Here is an 18,119-nt window from a genome sequence, read left to right as displayed (position 1 = left end):
AAAAATATAAAAGTGGCTCCAGTGTCACACTGTGTAGCTTATTGTGAAGGTGGTTTGACAGCCCGGGTGTAACAAACATTCCAGTTAGCTGATACGACAGCAAGGATCAGCACAGGGCTCAGAAAACAAAGCATATTTCAGCTGCAACCAGGCGTTCATCAGAAAGAGAGTCTCGCAGTTTCCAACTGATTTTACAATAAGAATAATTTGTTTGTGCTTGTGTTGACAGTTTTATTTAAAGCATACAATGAAAAATACCGACATGCTGTTATTCCTCTTAGTGACAAATGCTGCACTACAAATTTTAATTTTTAAGTAGTAACATTCTCACATTACACTTACAGATCTTTTTCTGTTGAAATATGTTCCCTTGTGTTATCACAGTCCATCCTTAAAGTGTATAATTAGAAAACCTATTTGTATAGGCAGTATGTCTAACACTTATAAGCAAGGGAAATGCTTTACACAAATAAGTTATATTTTTAACTTTTCTTGTTGACAACAAAACTGCCAAGGCAGCAACTAGTGTAACATCCAGTGTATCTAAATGTGTGTGTTCCCATTCTTACCAACAGAAATCGACTACGTATTCCTCATAAGTTTACTAATTGCCTATATTTTTATTGAAAATTTAATTTTCATTGAGACAACAATGAATTCATACTAACCTTTTGCATGGCAAAACTCACCTAATATTAAGTGAATCTCTCACACAAGCTACATAGAATTGCATGTATTTTCTTTTATTCTTTAGGGAACTTCTGGGAACAGAGCTCTGAGCAGTGCCACACTTGCAAATGAGCACCAGTGACTAATTTTTCACCCCTTTTTTTCCAACAGGCATTGCAGAATGTGTCCTTTTCTTTATTGTGGCCACCAGCGATGAGATTTTTTGAATTAGATTCACAGATGAGCTTTTATGTACTGTTCGCATCTGTGCATCTTCTTCAGTGCCCCGTGAGCCATTCAGTTATAGACAAGAAAAGAGAAAATAAAAGGGACAAGAGATCCTCCTCTTGCATGGAGGAGTGAAAGTACAAATCTGTGCATGATAATGTTTTTGATTACTTATACAAAGTAGGTCTTTAGCAAAAGGATGAGAAGATTCATTGCAAAAAGGTCAGGAGACTAGAGTAGGACTATTGGCTTCAACTGCCTTCTCTGAGCAGGTCAATTCAGAATTTGAAAAAGATCTCCCAGCTTGGGTAAACCAGCTTAAAATGGATTGAAAATTCAATTCAACTGAGAATTCAAGTTACAGGCAATTGAAAATTGAGTCTTGCTTTTCATAAGAAAGGCTGGGCCAGCTCAGTTAGGCAACATAAAGAAAGGCTGCTTATGGAAATGTGTGTGTTGAAGTAGGTGCTTCCTTCCAGCACATATTTCTCAAACATTGTTGAGAAATGGGAACAAAATCTTAGTCTACTGACTGTGCTAAGGGGCTCCATCTTCCCCTTTCCACTGTCTGGAGCCGCTTGCATCTCCCATTCTGTGTGTTGCACAAAAACCCTTGGAGCATACAGAGGATTTAATTGAGCAGCCAACCCAAAGGAAATAATCCTTCCAGGGAAATCTAGTCTCTAAATATTTCATGTGCCTGCATGGTAAGTGGGTAGTTGAATGGTGATACTGAGGATCAGCCTAATACCTCCATGTTGGCTTTCACTGGACATTGATACTTGTCTACCCATGGATGTAGTTCTTGTATTTTAATTTTCCAAACATAAGCACATGAGAATAACTGTATATAGGAGAAGTCCCACTGAATTCAAGAAGGTACGCATGCTCATACAACCATTTGTTTGGCTGTTGGGTTTGCAACTAGAATTACCAAACCCAGCTGTTACCAGTGAAAAACTCCCTCTAAACCCAGCATGGGTTTGGAAGGAGTTCAAATTGTAGGATCAACTAATCTAGGTTTCAGGATAATATAAAGCATGGTCTTATTCAGACATTTCATTCATCGTGTACTTTTTCCTGCAAGAACTGACATTTAAAAATCTTAACACAAACACTTTTCAACACCTTATAGCTTTGGTTGATGCTAATTTTGTCTGCTTCCCTCTTTGACCAGCTAGAAGTTGGCGCTTAAGCTTACTGAACTCTTGACCGATCCACAGATGATCTTGTGGGTTAACTTCAGGAAGAAATTAATTGATCATGATCTTATCTTGATTAAGAACTAAGCACAAAATCTTCCTTTCAGCATAACTTTCCAACAGTAAGTTCTACCTCACAACCTTGTAACACACTCTCCCATGCACCTACACAAGCATGAATAGACAAGAAAACAAAATATTATCAAACTGTTTCACTCACAGACTGCAGAAAGCTTATTTTCAGATTTGAATTCCTTGGAAGCACAGATGTTGATTATAAAATGCATGGGCATAAGGAATTTTGAAGATAACAGCATATATTAATTTTTTTTTTTTTTACTATTAGTATAGCATTAAAGAAGATCCTTGTAGTGTTCTAAAAATCTGCATCTCATACAGTTGGAAGCCTTCCGCTCTACTTAATATTACCATATATAGTACTTCCTAAACTGCATTTTAAAATTTCTTTTTGGGATATACAATATTTCAAGTTCAGCTGAGATGTTGTTATTAAACATCTGGAGATTGAAAATACGGTACTGGACAATGAAAGAACACCATCCCATAAAACACAACATACAAACCATTTTTCACAGTTCTAACAAAACAAGATTGTACATAAAAATGTCACAAATAGCTCAGTACATTGGTATGATGAAAATAATGTTAAGTCCAGCTGATATTGTCACATATTAAGGGCCAAATCCTGGCTCAATGCGCAGTTGAAGCCTAAACAGATGTTTAGAGAAAATAATATAAAGCCCCACTGAAGTGCTATACTGATAACAGTACCATTTGTTAATCTACCTAAAATTTTTGGCCTGAAGTACGTACCTAATTTGTGTTACGGAAGGACCACATGGCCAATAGTGCTTGGATCCTGTCCTAGGACACGTCTTTATGGCCTTGTCGTGGCCAAGGGCAGTGGAGGCTGAGGAGCAGTCTTCCGTCTGGGTTTGACAGTTTTGGCAGGCATCTATATCTACTGTTCTGCCACAATTCGGCCAAGAGTTCGAAATCCTGTACATCTTATTCAGTAGTCCCAGTGAAGTCAATGGAACTTTTTTGCGAGTAAGATGAAAAGGATTTGGCCCCCAAAGTTTTTAACCCTTTAAGTAGTAAGAGAGTAGTTTCATTGCACTTAGCCCATCATTCACAAATAACTTTCTACTTGAAAACAGAAGATGGTTGTTGATGTATAAGAAGTGTTGGCTCACAAACAGTAAAGCGTGCAGCAACATCTGACTACTCATCGCATTTTGGAACTCAATTCCCAAAGGGGAAAGAGACACTTGCATATGACAGAATTTCATCCAATGTCTGTCTGAGGCCAAAATGATTGCTTCTTCAATTCCTAAATACCATCTTATGGGTACCTTAGAAACACTAAATAACTGGAGTATGTATACAGCTATAATTGGATACCTGCACGTGTATCTTCATTGGACTGGTGGTGGATAATCAATTTCATCTAATAGCATTAAAATTTTACAGAAAAAGTTATTGGAGCAGATGGATTTTTCAAAGAGCTTTTTAAATGCTTTCATATGGAACACATGGTCATGACTTTGGGAAAAGAGAAATTTTGCTCTCATCCACAAGAATGCTTTTGGTGACTGGAATGGGCAAGAACAGCATTTTCATATTTAAAACAAAGTAATCTTACTCTGTTACACAATTCCATGTTTTGTTCTGTGACCGTGGATTTGAATTATTATTCATTTGAATTAAACAGGAAAAAAGATAACTGTATGCTAATTAAATTAATCAAACCTATATGACAGCGCTACTTTGACCAACAGTCATTGCAACACAGTATATTCTAATAACATGCAGCACTCAAAAATAGAATTTGGGATTTAAAATTGTGTAGTCAGGATGCAGACATGAACTCTAAGTTAGAATTGGAAAACAGGACCGAGTACCATGGAGTTTAATCCCAACTGACAGAGTGAATTACTTCATCTCTAATACTGTGTCACGCTCATGCTGATGCTTAATATGTAGCTGCAACAAAGCTACGAAGAGCAGAGCATAAGCCCTGAAAATGCTTGCCTCAACAATATCTGCACTTACAGACAATTTTATAGTGTTCCTCTTTTGCAAATGAGATAAAAATCTGGATGCCTTGTAAACATTGCTAAGAGCATGCCTTCTCATTGGCACCGGAGCCTGGGGGTGTCAATGATCATCTGAAGAAACTGCAGGTGAAGCCTCTATGAATTGGTTAAGGTGAGTGAACTTCTACCCTTTTGGTTATATTAAATCACTTTAGTTCCTTGTATTGCTTCTTTTCTTCTCCAACAGAAGGGTGTAGACATTTTGTGCTGACAGCAGTCCTTTGGTATCAAATTCTCAGGGGACATTATGGGTTGCATATCCCTTTGGCTAAGGGAATAGGATTAGGTTTCATACTTAATTCTCCCACTGCATGCTGAAATCAGGAAGAAAAGTTCTTGGAAGGTAATCTAAGTTGAGCAAAAACTTCACTCTACTCACTGGGAAAACTTCACAGACTTCAACAGGCACAGTTGTTGCTGTGCTACACATTAGTCTAGCCTTTGGAAAAACGTGAAGAAAAGCTCCATAAATAGGGCTGTAATGAAGGCTTCAGAAAGAGATACATAATGGTATGCCCGGGAAAAGGTTACTTTGGGTGATGTTGTGCCTTCACCTGTAAGAAAGATGTTAAGGTATCTCTTTGGTACTATTAAGGGAAGTCTCTTCGATTTTATCCAGTTTTCCCATGATTCACCGTTTTCCACACATACACCCTACTCTTAAAGGTGGATCCTGCAGTCTTTATTCCATCTTCGTTCCTCACTCAACTGGGAATTTGTCAGAGTAATGCTGAGTAGGAGGGACACTGTGCATCTCCACTCTTAGACACCATTAGCCCTTGGTGCCTCCTGGCATGAACTCAGCTTCCAGATTTTGGCCCTGCTGCGGCAGCTCCTAGCTCCTTGCATGGGTGAGGACCTTCTTGAACAAGTAGGTAACCTGGACGTACATTCCTACACAGATGGGAAGAGTAGGAACAGGAGGAGACATACCGACTGGCCTTCATGCCTTCCACTTGGAGTGACAGGAGAGTCTCCCTGGCGTGAAGAGGAGGAGGGGGTGGTGGCCGGCTCCTTGGTGTACACGTGGAGGTTGGGAGAGAAACCTGGCACCCAAGGCAGTCCTTGGGGCTGGCCCATAATGCTTATAGAGGCTAAGACATTTTGTGGATTCAGGTCTTGAAAGCCATGTCACAGCATTAGATATGAGAATTAAAGGGTTTCATGGCAGAAGATAGGGATCTCTTTAGAACTTCTGAAGGAGAAAATGTTTTGAGAAATTTTCTGTGAATACCACTGCCCCAAAAGGAAAGTATGCACATGCTATATGCTATATTTTTGGGGTTTTGTTTTTTTCCCTTCTGTTTGTCAAAATAGAAAATGCTTAGGAAAGAACAAAACTGATCAATTTTATGATGACATAGCACATTTCTGATGTATGTTGAGATTTATTATTAGCAATATTTGACTTTCATTTTTGGGTTCTGAAAGCATTTAAAACTCAGTATTAAAAAAGCCTCACAACAAACTTCTGAAGCAAGTTTATCTCTATTTTACAGGTAAGGAAACTAAGGCACAAAGAAAGGAAATGATGTGCCACAGATAGTCCAGTAAGTCAGTGGCAAAGTCAGGAAGAGAATGAAATTCTGCAGTTATGAATTAACGCTCTCTTCCTGCTAAGAAAATTCATCTTAACCCTAATATGCTGTTTCACGCCACCTGTATTAAAGATCATGAAAACTGGCCAATTTGCACTGTTAAAACTGCTGCAAAGCCAATGATGTTTTTCCATATAAGCACAAAATGCTACTTAAAGGGTTAACTATATTGCTGTGCTGGTAAACATTTTTACTTGTTGCTGGTTAGACCCATATTTAAATACTGACTGGGACAGAAGAGACTGAGCTGGCCCTGGACTCCCTTGTCTTGGTGTTGGGCATAGATACCGTACAACAGGATACGCCCACAGTGGCCTCAGGCAGCTCATCTTCCTCCGTCCATTCATTGAGATCCGGGTTATAGCACTGAATGCACTTCTTATACTTTTTCTCTATTTCATTCCAGCCACCCACTAAGTAAATTTTCCCATTAAGGGTGGAGGCGCCAGCCGTACTAACTCCAGTTTGAAGCGGCGCCACGTAACTCCATTGCCCCGTGTAAGGACTGTAACACTCCACGGGGAGAACGTCGACCCTTTCGGCTCGCCCCCCCAGCTGAGACCCACCCATGACGTAGACCCTCTCCAGAAGGGACACTGCGCAGTGCCACCCCCTTGGGGTGCTGAGGCTGGACTTATCCTGCCAGCTATCTTTGCTGGGGTCGTACATGCACACCGAGCGAGAGTAAGCGTTATTAATGTAACCTCCTGTAACCAGGATTCGACCATCCACCACTGCACTGGCGTGGCAGCACCTGGGCACCTCCAGGGGTGCCTTCATCTGCCACTGATTTGTTGCAGGCACATAGCATTCAATCGAGGAGAGGCAGCCCTCAGAGTTGCGACCACCCACTGCAAAAAGGAGGCCATTGAACACATTCAGGCTAAAGTGGGTGCGCCGCTGATTCATGTTTGCCAGGTGAATCCAGGTGTTGAAACGAGGATCGTATCTGAAAGCATTAAAAAAAGAGGGTAACTGTCTCACATACTGCTCTGCTAAATTCTACAGTCCTGTCTCTGTCCCACTCCTGCTGCAGCTGTGCAGTTGCTAAAATTTTAGTTATTTATTTAGCCCATCAGAAGTCAGTGGAAAGAAACTGGTATTCCTGGTTAAATTTCCAAATAAATTGGTTTTGATTGGAGAAAAAATGTGTTTGTATCATTCAAACCTGGTATTAGTTCAATAAAGTAAATTTGACTCTTTTCTGCAATTTGATATTGTATGATAACCTCATTAGTATATTGGAAAGAGATACTTTCAACATACAATAGAAATTTTAGAAGTTTTTTTGCAATTTACGCCTACAGCAAAGATGTCAAAATTTACTCAGAGTTTTAAAAAATGTTAGGCAGTGATTTATACTTCCATATTTTTAGTACTTTCTAAATGGTAAGTATTCTTTCCCTGCCACTCATATGGAGTCAGAATTACGTGGAAAGAACATCTTTGCTTCCTAACACCATACCTATCTGAAATAACATTCTCTGTCCTTGACATTTAAATGAGCAATTTTCAAATAAGAAATAGCAAATTATGACTCCTGAAGGAGTTGAGTGAGGTACATTAGTAGGCCCATACATTTCTCCTGTTGCATGCTGTGGCGACCAGAGAATCGCACGAGAAAAAGACTATGGGAAAGTAAATAATAATTGCTAGCTGTCATACTGCATTGTCATGTGCAGCTCTGAAAGCAAGCCCACAGACATACTGATGTGACTTGACATGCTCGAAGTTAACGGCAGAACAGAGAGCAGAACCCATTCAGCCGTGGACCACGAAGATTCCCCCACCTCCTCCCCACCTCCAGTACACAGCTCCTTGTGAGAACGTGAGGCATAGTTTAAAAGCAGAAGGTCGGGAGAGCGACAGCATAATCTCCTTTACGTGAGATATTTTTCTGACAAAGTAGATATTGCACAACAAAACTGATCTAGAGAAGGTCCCTTATTCATTAACTCTTTATGTTGGTTGATATCTTCAGGAGAAGTTATCTGAATGTTCCTTCTGGGAGCAGGAAAGGAAGCACCGGTAGGACTGTGGCTGTGTATTGCCATTGCATGTCCATAGTCTGTTAGTAGATAAAGAGCTGAGTTGTCTCACCTCCAGCCTTTGCTTCAAGCTATTGTGTGCTGTCAGCTTTTAGGCTGAACTATTTAAAAACGAGTGTCACCCATCTGACTACTGCATGTTAGCCTTCTGACCTTGCTATCACCAGTGCAGTCTTTGGATGACTATAGATAGGAACTGTAATATTTCAGAAGTGAGGTATTATTTGGAGTACATTGTAGAAGAGAAATATAGCCTTCAAGAGATGGTGATATTGTTTCTAAAGTCTTGAAAACAAAGCTAAAGGATATGAAATGCAGTATAAAAGCTGCTGAAAGGTGGATGGTGCATAGAAAGTCAAGATTATAATACCTAAAAGGTGTTTTTCAGAACCTTCTGTGAGGCATCAGAAGCTCTTGAAATTTAAAAAGTCTCACCTTGTCTGATTTGGTGCATTTTAATGGTTCCTTAGAACATCCCAGAACTTCCTATTTATGTTCCTATTTATTTCCTCCACTTGGAGTTAAGTTTTCTTGGTTTTCCTCACTTCTCATTGTGCATGTATAGCCATGGTGCAGTTTTTGCATAACTTCAGATGCATATTTCTGTTCATTCAAACTTTAATATAGAATAGCATCCATACCTCCCCAACCCTGTCTGCTTTCTAGTTATCTGAGGGGTTCATGCTGCACATCACAAACCAGCTTGGTCTATCTACCTGCATTGTGTGGAATCAATCTCTCCATCCCTTTTAAATAAATAACCAGTTACCTGCAGAAATTGCTGACTGCATGCTTGGCTTGGTTCCTGGCATCATTCTGGTCTTCCCCACCGGCCACATAAAGAAATCCATCCATCACCGTCACACACTGATTAAAACTTTTAGCAGGCATTTCACTCAGCTTCTTCCATCCGTTTTCAGGATCTCTGTATAAGATGTCTCTGCTAAGAGACTTTTCGGTTAGAGCAGGGCGTCCCCCAACAGTAACTAAGACTCTGAAACCTCCACGGATCCTCGTTCTTCTGGACTGCAGTGTATTCTGGTGGTAGGGAAGCAAATGATAGTTCATGGCATCCACCAGGAGCTTATGGCAGTCTGCATCTTGCATCATTCTCGGCACAGTTTGAACATAATTGACAAGGTCTTGGGCTGAGATTGTACCAAAACGGATGTTACCTAAGAGATCGGCAGCAAACTTTACTCTTTTTTGGTCAAATTCCAGCCATTTTATTGCAATCTGGAATGCAACAATTTCAGAAGGCAACTGCAAGTCGTCATCTGCAAGAAGTTCATTAATCTGATCAAAAGTAAGTTTTAAGAACTGATCCGTTTCTGAAAATTCAATGAAGTTGTCTCTAATAAATTTGTGCGCTGCTTCCTTGGTTGTTTTTAGTCCGTATGTTTCTGCAATATTGGCAACGTACATACAATTCTCAACACTGATTTCTTGGATTAGAAAATCACAGCACATCTTTACAAGGGTGTGAATCTGTAGATAAATTGCCGTGGAAATAATACTACCTATTGTATAAAGTGAGAGAGTAAGTTTTCCAGTGTAAGCATAGGTGATAACAGTAGCTAGACCCAATGGGGATACGTCATTGAGGTCTACTCTTTGAGTGGATGGATCTTTCTTTAAAATGTTGTGAAAGTAGTCACTGCTTGAAGCCATCACCACCTTATGAACACTGAAGGATTTGGTTTTGGTACTGATAGTCAAGTCACAAAGAAAATTTTCTTGTCTCATTCTGCTTAGACCTTCCAAGAGATTTGGGCTATATGATGGGTCGGAAACTTCAGATGAGATGCAGCTGAAACCATTACCTCCATCCAAGAGCCCATTCAAGCCATTTAGTTTACTGAGGGGGCCGTCTTCCACAATGATAGTCATTTCATTGATATCTGTTTTGTTCTTCTTCACATTCTTCTTCTTAGGGGCCATGGCTGCAATGAAATATTACAGCCAAGAGCTTGCTAAAAATAAAATTAAAACATTTAGAGCTACACTGCGGTTGTGAAATGTAATAGCGCCGTGATTATGCAACAAATCTAACCTTTTTCAATACATATAAATGCCACAAAACCAAAACAGACAGGATAATCTATCTTCCTAAGAACTATACTGTCCTAGATTGTAGTGTGGCTGCTTATTAATAACAATGGATACTCAAATTGTGAAGAATACACCTACAACACCTAAAATAACTCCTTTTTTTTTAATAACAAGGTCATAAAAATAACATTCCCCTATTGTCACCGCATCCAAAGAGTTAAATTCTCTTCCTAAACATTAAGTGAATTTGCCAGACTGTAAAATTTTGTAAATATACATTTAAATCAGACAGGCTTTAGATATGAATTCATTAATCTGAAGCATAGGAAAGATATGGGCCCCTGGCTTTGTTCGTCCTTACTCCAGGGCTAGTACAAACTTACAGGAGAGTTCAGAATTTGACCAGGACATATTAAGAGTGGGAGAAATTCTTTATTAAAAAAGCAACATAAGACATAAAGACAAAGTGAATTTTAGTATGATGCCATGTTGATTTTAGGTTTAGTATCTGCTCCAAACTGTTTCCAGGTTTTTGTAATTTTTGATTTTCCTGACTGATGATATTCTACTTCCCATGTCAGATTCACAAATACATTCTACTCATAGCACACTTTGCTTGCTTTTCAATATCAGTAATTTGAAATCTATAATTCTACACTTAGGATTTTGTCTAACTTTTATTTGAGAAAAATGTCATGCAAACACTAGCAGGACGTGTTATTTTAAATAAGTTCTTTATGTGTGAAGGTTAATAATTACTCCCACAGAGTTATGTTAGAACAGATATTTGATTTAGACTTATCAACTCTAGGCAAGTTCCAGCTCTTGCTGAAATGATGAGCCACGTTTTTGTCAAATGCAATGTGAGACGGCCCCTAAGTAATTTTCAAAGGAGCTATTTCAAATAAATATATGTATATGCAAATATACCTCAAAGAAAAGCACTGATCTTCAATAACACAATTAAAATACAATTGCTGAGACCAGCATTCAAATATATTCAACTATAGCATTTATCTTCAATATATCCATTGATTGTAAAGCAATTTACACCAGCTAATTTTCTCTGTGATCCTTGCACTCATTCATGAAGAAATGCTACCTAAAGATAAAACAAATGACTGGCTTATTTTAGGTAACTTAATAAAAAACTCCAGTAATATTTCAATCTAAAATCTCAGCACATCAATTTTTCCTTAAGCACACAGCACGTAACAAAACAGTGATTTAATTTTAGAAAGGAATGGTTGCTGCCTGTGAGCACCAGGATTTTTTTTGCTGCCGCTGCGGGGTGACGACCATGTGCAGAGCAAGCAAGGGAGAAGGCCATGTGTGCCAAAAGTGTCAGTGTCAGCCCGCGCTGACGTGAGCTGCGATCCCCGAAATGTCGGTGTGCCAGTGCGGGGGTCAGCTGCTGCCCGGCTCCCCCCACTCTGGCTGCATTCCGGGAGCTGCATCTGTTGAGACCTATCAGAGTCACCTCCCAGAATAGCAACCTCCCAGCAGCTTGCCATTTTAAGACAGGTTCAGTCAAAGGTATAGCTGGCATTTTAGTATACTTTGGTTGTTTAACACAACTTTTTTTCAAAAAAACTATGCTATCCCAAGTGTTGTGTATATTTATTGACATAGAATAAAAGGAAAATGAAACTTTTGGATGTGTTTGTATGTTACCCACACAGTTATAGCTTTGCATTTTAATAGCCACAAATTTATAGCTGGCAAGGGCATATTCTTTTGGCAGCCATATTTGTGGTTCTAAATATTTTTAGAAACCTGTAACTTAAAAATTTTAATACATGCAGCACAATATTTATTGCCTCACTGCGTCATTGCAGAGCTCATTTAAATCTGTGACATTTTACGCTTTCTGTTCAAAAATGTCCACTCTCCCGTGTTTTTTCCTGAAAAATACTTTTCCATCAGCAGAAATGTCACCAGCTAGTTTAGTGTATAAGCACGTAAGTGACAGGACATGCAAAACCAGTGAAACATAATAAATCCAAATTACCGAATTTTGAAAACTCTGGATGATCGGGTTTTCTATAGCCATTTCATAATTTATTTTAGCTTAAGAACAACTCATGCCAAAGGACACTTCGGGTCCCAAAACAATGCATTCAAACAAACAACCTTCCCCCCTCCTTTAAAATGTTACTTCTAACCACTATCAAAGTGAGGAGTTAAAAACCCCTTACCCTCCTCAGAAAAATCGTGTCCCAGAGCTGTCCAAGAAGCTGTCAGTGAAAATGCCTCTTCCTTGGAAAAATGAGAAGACAAAAAGAGAGGAAAGGTGGCAAAAAAGAGAGAGAAAGATCAGAGGCCACTTGGTAAGTCCCAGCTTGTGGTTTCCAGTGTGACGCTTTGCTGTCACAGCGAGCAAAAGAGACCGGAGCCTACTCTCGGGTGCTCTTTAAAATGACCCCTCCTCTCCGTGCCTCGCTCCCTGCCTCTGCCCAGCCATGGGAGCTCAGCTTCCCTGGGCTGCCTGGCCTCCAGAAACCAGGGGGACAAGCCTGGACCCTGCAAGTGCACAGGTACAAGGGAGGAAAGGGAGGGGACAGTGGAGACGGTAGGTAGATCCACAGCAGGTAGTAATTGTCCCAGATAAGTGTAGGGTGGACCACTGGGTTCCCCACCTCAAAGCTGGGTGCCCGGGCAAAAGCCAGTATGCTTGGGGAGAGGGACAGGTTTAGATTGGACATAAGGAAGGTGTTTTTTTACGATGTGGGTGGTGAGACACTAGAGCATGTTGCCCAGACAAGCTGTGGATGCCCCATCCCTGGAAGTGTTCAAGGTCAGGATGGATGGGGCTTTGAGCAACCTGACCTAGCGAAAGATGTCCCATGGCAGGGGCGTGGGACTGGATGAACTTTGAAGGTCCTTTCCAACCCAAACCATTCTGTGATTATATTATTCTATGATCTAAAATAACCAGCAGGAAATGCCAAGGAAAGGCTGGCACTTCAGTTCCACTTTCTTAGGATTCTGGTGCTTAACTCCAGGCAGAAGGAAGGAGACCGGCTGATGGGGATTCACAGCCATGTCCTACTTCTTGGAGTTAGATCGCTGCTCTGTAAAGACTTGCCTCAGCTTTCAAGGATACTGGCTCATATCCCCTGATATATTTGCAGAGAGATGTGAACTTTGATCTTCTGTCTCACAAGAAGGTATCCTAACTTGTGGGCTATACCATACACCGGCATAGTTTACCTCCACCTCTTGCCAGTCAACCTCAGGAACAACATAAAGCCAAACCGCCACATCCCAGGAAAATTTCATCCCACGGGAGAGATAAAAGAGGTGTGAGTGACTGCTTGGGAAGGGAAGGATATTGGTGGAAGTGGAAGTCAGAGAAAGGGAAGATTTTCTCTTGGCTGTACTTTGTGTAATGCTTCATCGGGTAGATTTATTCGATTGCCTCCAGGCTCGGATGGGCTATTACAACTACTGCTGCAAAATAACACTTGCCATTTTGAACAAAAGGGCATCGCTTGTGCTAGTGGAGTTACAAAAAGTTACAAGATAAAAATGAAAGAACAGAATAGGGAATGAGAGGCCATCAAACGTCTGAAATCCAGGTGAAGGAGAGGGACGTAAAGCCAAGCCTTCCCAACAGCAACAAGGTAACCAGCTTTCCTTATGAAAAAGAGGGCCACAGCTGTGAAAAATTAAGGACGAAGCCTTATTTTAAGACATGTTTTAGGAACTTCTCCTTACTATACTATGTATTTTTTTCTCACGTGTAGTGCCTCAAATATACAACTCAGTATAACACCAATTTAATATGTAGGATGACATCTATCATCATCTTAACCCATCTCAGTATGTTTTAATTTACCAGTTCAATCTAATTATAAAATTCCTTACACGGACAATTATCCTTAACTTTTTTTAAGCTCTACAGGATCAGCTGTAATGATTTTTACACAATGAATATATTCCCCACTGTGCTTCATGAGTTCTAAGAATTTGTAAAAATTAGTTTTTATAGATAGAACAGGCATATTTCTATAACAAGACTCCTGAACATATACATACTAGCGAACCTGAGTTACTCAGTGTTCCCTTTTCTAACAGCTCATGCCCAGACTTTTATCAATTTTTATAATTTTAAGATGTCCTAAACAGACAACATTTTTCAGAGAAAGAATATCTTTTTTCTTTTGTTATTTTTCAGTTAGTTTTTTTTTTTTATAAAGGAGACACTTCTTCTCCAGAATGAATACGCTGTCATGATCTGTAGAAAATAAAAGATTATTCTAATTTTCATACCATATCTTTAAAAACTACTAGCACGTTGTAAAATAAATTTAAGTCTTATTCAGTCTCTACAAATGTGTTTCCAACATCCTTATATGATTCAGTGTTGAAAAAAACACACAAACAACAATGGGGAAATATTCCCACTGAAAATACAAAACTAGTTTCTAATTTCCAGGAAACGCTGAACATGCTTTGAGCTGTGCAGTATAGAGATAACCATCTTGTGGGGCATGCCTCAACATCTCAGTGTACTAACGCTGACGTAATTAACATCTCCCACAGTTCTGAAATTTTGGTTGTCCGTCAGGGCAAAAACCAGGAAACCTTTAGTTACTTTGTCTTCAAGATCAGAGGACAACTGATCGCGCACTTGGCTATTACACGGCATGCAAACTGGTCTTGGAACTAGTCATTCTCATTTTCCATTAATTTGCACACAACAAAGTCATTTAAAAAATAAACAGTGCCTGGATTAGCTGCAAATCATGATACATTTTTTAAAATCAAACTTTGATTTAATATGTTTTTTAATTTTCAGATATTCTTAACATTGTTTCCTTTATATCTTGAAAACAATCTGTTGTCTTTCTGATTCTTTCCTTTCCAATGGCATAGAAATTAATTACTATAAAATATTTTGATATTGATCGAAGCCCTTGCAATCAAGTTACGAATTATCTTCTCAGTTAAAAGAGGGGGTAGTACGTTTTTTGGCAATATCTTAAGCCTGTCAAGACGTATCCTTTTAGGTATGAGTGAACCTTGGGGAAAAAATATTTAATTTGCTCCATAATCAACTGGTCTATATGAGTGACTAAGGACAATACTATCAATCCATGCAGCAGTAGCAGGTCATGTAGCAATGTTTTAACATTTTTAGGGGAAAAAAAGCGCAAACATTTCAAGAGATTTGTTCTTAGCCCAGTGAACAAGAATAATTGTTATTATTTGCTCCACGTGCGTGAGCCAGAATCAGCAATAAGGAAAGTTCTTGTATCAGCAAAGATAGGCCTTAAGGCAATTATAACCATCTTTTCTAATCCATGCACAACCATTACTGCACTCCCTTCTGGAAAATGTAAAGCCTTTTCTTTGAAGTCAGCATGCTTTGATTTGTTAGTGGAATGCAAGCGTCACAGCCATGGCCACATGGAGACCTACCTTGGTCAATTAAAGATGTTAACAAAACTCAGGTTCAGCTTTAGATCGTGACTGCTTTGTTTGCTCTGAGCCCTTTGTGTATACTAAGCCAAATATTATGCACCCCCAAAGCCCATATTTACTTGACTATGATAAATAGTTATGAAAAATATCTTTAAATGCATTAATTTGAATGTATTGAGTAATCACACCAATAATGCCTTTAGGAAGGCTGAAGCTCCTTATGCAGATTGGAGATACTGTGAAAGCATATTGAATGAATTTCAGTGGGAACTGCAGTCTTTTCTTTTCAATAAAAAGGTGGAAAAGAAACGGGTTTTCTTTTTAAGCTGCCAAATAAACGTACAAACTACTACTGTTCAGGATCACTCACTCCCAGTTCATTGCCTAATTTTGACCAGCCAAGCCTCTTGCATCTATCCACCCCCTGAAACTCTCACCTAGCTCTTCTCCTTAGCTCATACAAAGCCTATTTCTCTTTCTGGTTTCACTCTGTCCTTGGAAACTCACCGAGCATTGGCAGTATGGCATGGAGAGGACCCTAGGGATGAGATGGGAGTTTGCAAGCCTTGGAGCGGAGCTGATGGCGCAACACAGTTCTTGAGCATGTAGTGACAGAGCAATTATTGGAGCTATATTTTTGTGTGCGTCAACCCCACTTCTTCCCAACAGGAGTCCTGTATCGATGCCAAACAAACAAATCCTCATAACGATCAGCATTGGCCAGCAGTTTTGAAGGACCAAGTAAACTTGGAATTCTTTCCTCTGCCAGTTATGACAGGCAATATGAGAAATGCTGCAGTTGGATCTGGGCTAGAAACATTTTTCTTGTTCTAGGAAGGTTTTTCAGATTTAAAATGTTTTCTTCTTCTTCACGGGCATGAAATCATGATCTTTCAGAGTAATTGGGCAGAAGTGCAGCAAGGAGATTTTCCTCATCCCAGAAAACTCAGTAACTTGATAATTAAGGTGTTCAAACAACATACGGGAAACCCAGCTTCAATCACATAATCCATATGACAATCTGAGCCTCAACTTCCTTTGAGGAAAGTCTACTCAAAGACAACTTTAACCATAACGCTGGTGTGGGCTGAATCTCTTCCAAGACTTCTTCTGTACAAATGCCATGTTGTATAAGTAATTTCACACTATTAGGGCCAGAAAAATAAAGAAAGAGTAATTAGTTGCAGATGGCTGATTTTAAGGTAGAGTTGATGAGGAAGATGAGTTAATTATTTCTGTAAAATAAAAAGATGAGCATGAGAATTGGAGAGCCAGTCTGCAACAGGGACCTGGATTTGTTTTTTCCATATCCAACCTGAGCGCTCTACCTACTGTATTGCCCTACCAGCTATTTTGGTTTCTCTACTGGTAAATTTGCTATACGCTGTGCCAAGCTGTAATAAGATCTATTTTGCAAGAGTGGTAACCCTAACGTGCAAATACCAGACTTTTGCCTACTTAAGATTCCCCTGTAATTCAGACTGGATACACTCTTAACACTTCCCCCAAACACTGCTTTAAAGAGTGAAAGGTGTTCTATGTATCTATTTTAATTATGTCTACATTAACTCCCAAGGAAATACTGCAAACCCATAGATTTTTTTAGGAGGGACTCATTCAGCTCTTTCAAGCACATGCTCAGCCCCAGCAAGCTCCACGGCAGAGATCCTGTTTCATCTATGCAGTTCACGCAGCACCAAAGACTGATTCCCTGTCCTATGGTTTTTGTGACCTTAGGTAAACCACAGAGGAGCCATGCTGAAAGTTGCAGGCCCCAAAAGTGCTCCGTCCGCCTCAAAAAAAAAAAAAAAAAAAAAGCATTGGCCATCAGGCTGTAAATAAGGCAGGACAGAGAGAAAAGGATGCTCTCTTCAGCCTGAGTGCTGCCTTCAACTGCAGGTTAGGACTGCAGTAGAGCGCCTGTTGGCGCCAGTCACGTCTTCATGGGCTTGGCCTTGCTACCCCTACACGTACTGTTGTGCTTCACGGACGCTAAGCAGCCTTACAGCCATGCACGGACAACAGAAACGCCACAGACCTTGTAATTACCTGCAGATAACCGAACAAGTTTGCATGAGCAAGTGCAAATGACTCCGATGCTAACAGCGTCCCACCTACCACCTGCAGCACCCCAGGGGCAGAGATCTCTCACAGCTTCTCCTGAGACTGGCGCTGATACCGAGTACAAAGGAATGATGAAGAGACATATGGTTCTCTTCACTGGACATAATGTAGCCAAGCTTGACAGGCTCTGTGAATAGACAAGCCAAACATTCAGTGGGAGTATACTCTGTGCAGTAGGGGTATACTCTCTGAATAGGTAAGCTAAACATTCAGTAGGCCAGAAGACCTTGAAACTTTGTAGATAAGGAAGTGATGCTGAAGACAGCTAGTTTGTGAAGGTAAAAGTGTGCAAACTGAGCCAAAGAACAAACTGTGCATGCGCAAGAAGTGAGTTCAACTAGCGGTCACAGTGAGGAAGACTATCGACGACCACCAGAGGACCCTGAAAGACCACCAATGGACATAAGAGCGCATGCGTAAAGACTTTTACATATGTTAATGAAATAACATTAATATGTTAATCATGTCTCGGAAAACTAATGAATATGTATATTTTGATTGTACTTAACTCCTATAGCTAAGCAGTCCGGCACGCACATTAGGTGGAGTGATCCCCTGTGCGTCCGGCGCCGCAATAAAGAATGCCTGCTTTCTAAAACTCCAAATCGAGTCTTAGAGAGTTTTTCATCTGCCGACTTACGGTAACAG

General features: G+C 40.0%; 2 protein-coding genes across 2 annotated transcripts in view; one reads left to right on the top strand and one right to left on the bottom strand.

Annotated features, from left to right (window-relative positions):
- Window positions 1-218: 218 nt before the first annotated feature.
- Window positions 219-12,315, bottom strand: KLHL31 (kelch-like family member 31). The gene is made up of 3 exons (XM_009333181.1): window positions 12,116-12,315; window positions 8,635-9,838; window positions 219-6,766 (listed from the first exon to the last, which is right to left on the bottom strand). The coding sequence occupies exons 2-3, from the start codon at window positions 9,804-9,806 to the stop codon at window positions 6,034-6,036; spliced, it is 1,905 nt and encodes a 634-aa protein (XP_009331456.1). The 5' UTR covers window positions 9,807-9,838; window positions 12,116-12,315; the 3' UTR covers window positions 219-6,033.
- Window positions 12,316-12,351: 36 nt separating this feature from the next.
- LOC103924624 (transcription elongation factor B polypeptide 3-like) overlaps window positions 12,352-18,119 on the top strand; it is a 25,276-nt gene continuing 19,508 nt past the window's right edge. Inside the window, exon 1 of the mRNA XM_009333182.1 lies at window positions 12,352-12,454. Within this exon, the coding sequence (XP_009331457.1) occupies window positions 12,380-12,454 (75 nt within the window). The 5' untranslated portion in view covers window positions 12,352-12,379. The remainder of the gene's footprint in view (window positions 12,455-18,119) is intronic.

This window comes from Pygoscelis adeliae, unplaced genomic scaffold (assembly GCF_000699105.1).
Source record: "Pygoscelis adeliae isolate BGI_AS28 unplaced genomic scaffold, ASM69910v1 Scaffold57, whole genome shotgun sequence".
Classification (NCBI taxonomy): Eukaryota; Metazoa; Chordata; class Aves; order Sphenisciformes; family Spheniscidae; genus Pygoscelis; species Pygoscelis adeliae.
The sequence above is the reverse complement of the archived record's forward strand: the minus strand, read 5'-3'. Positions and strand labels throughout refer to the sequence as shown.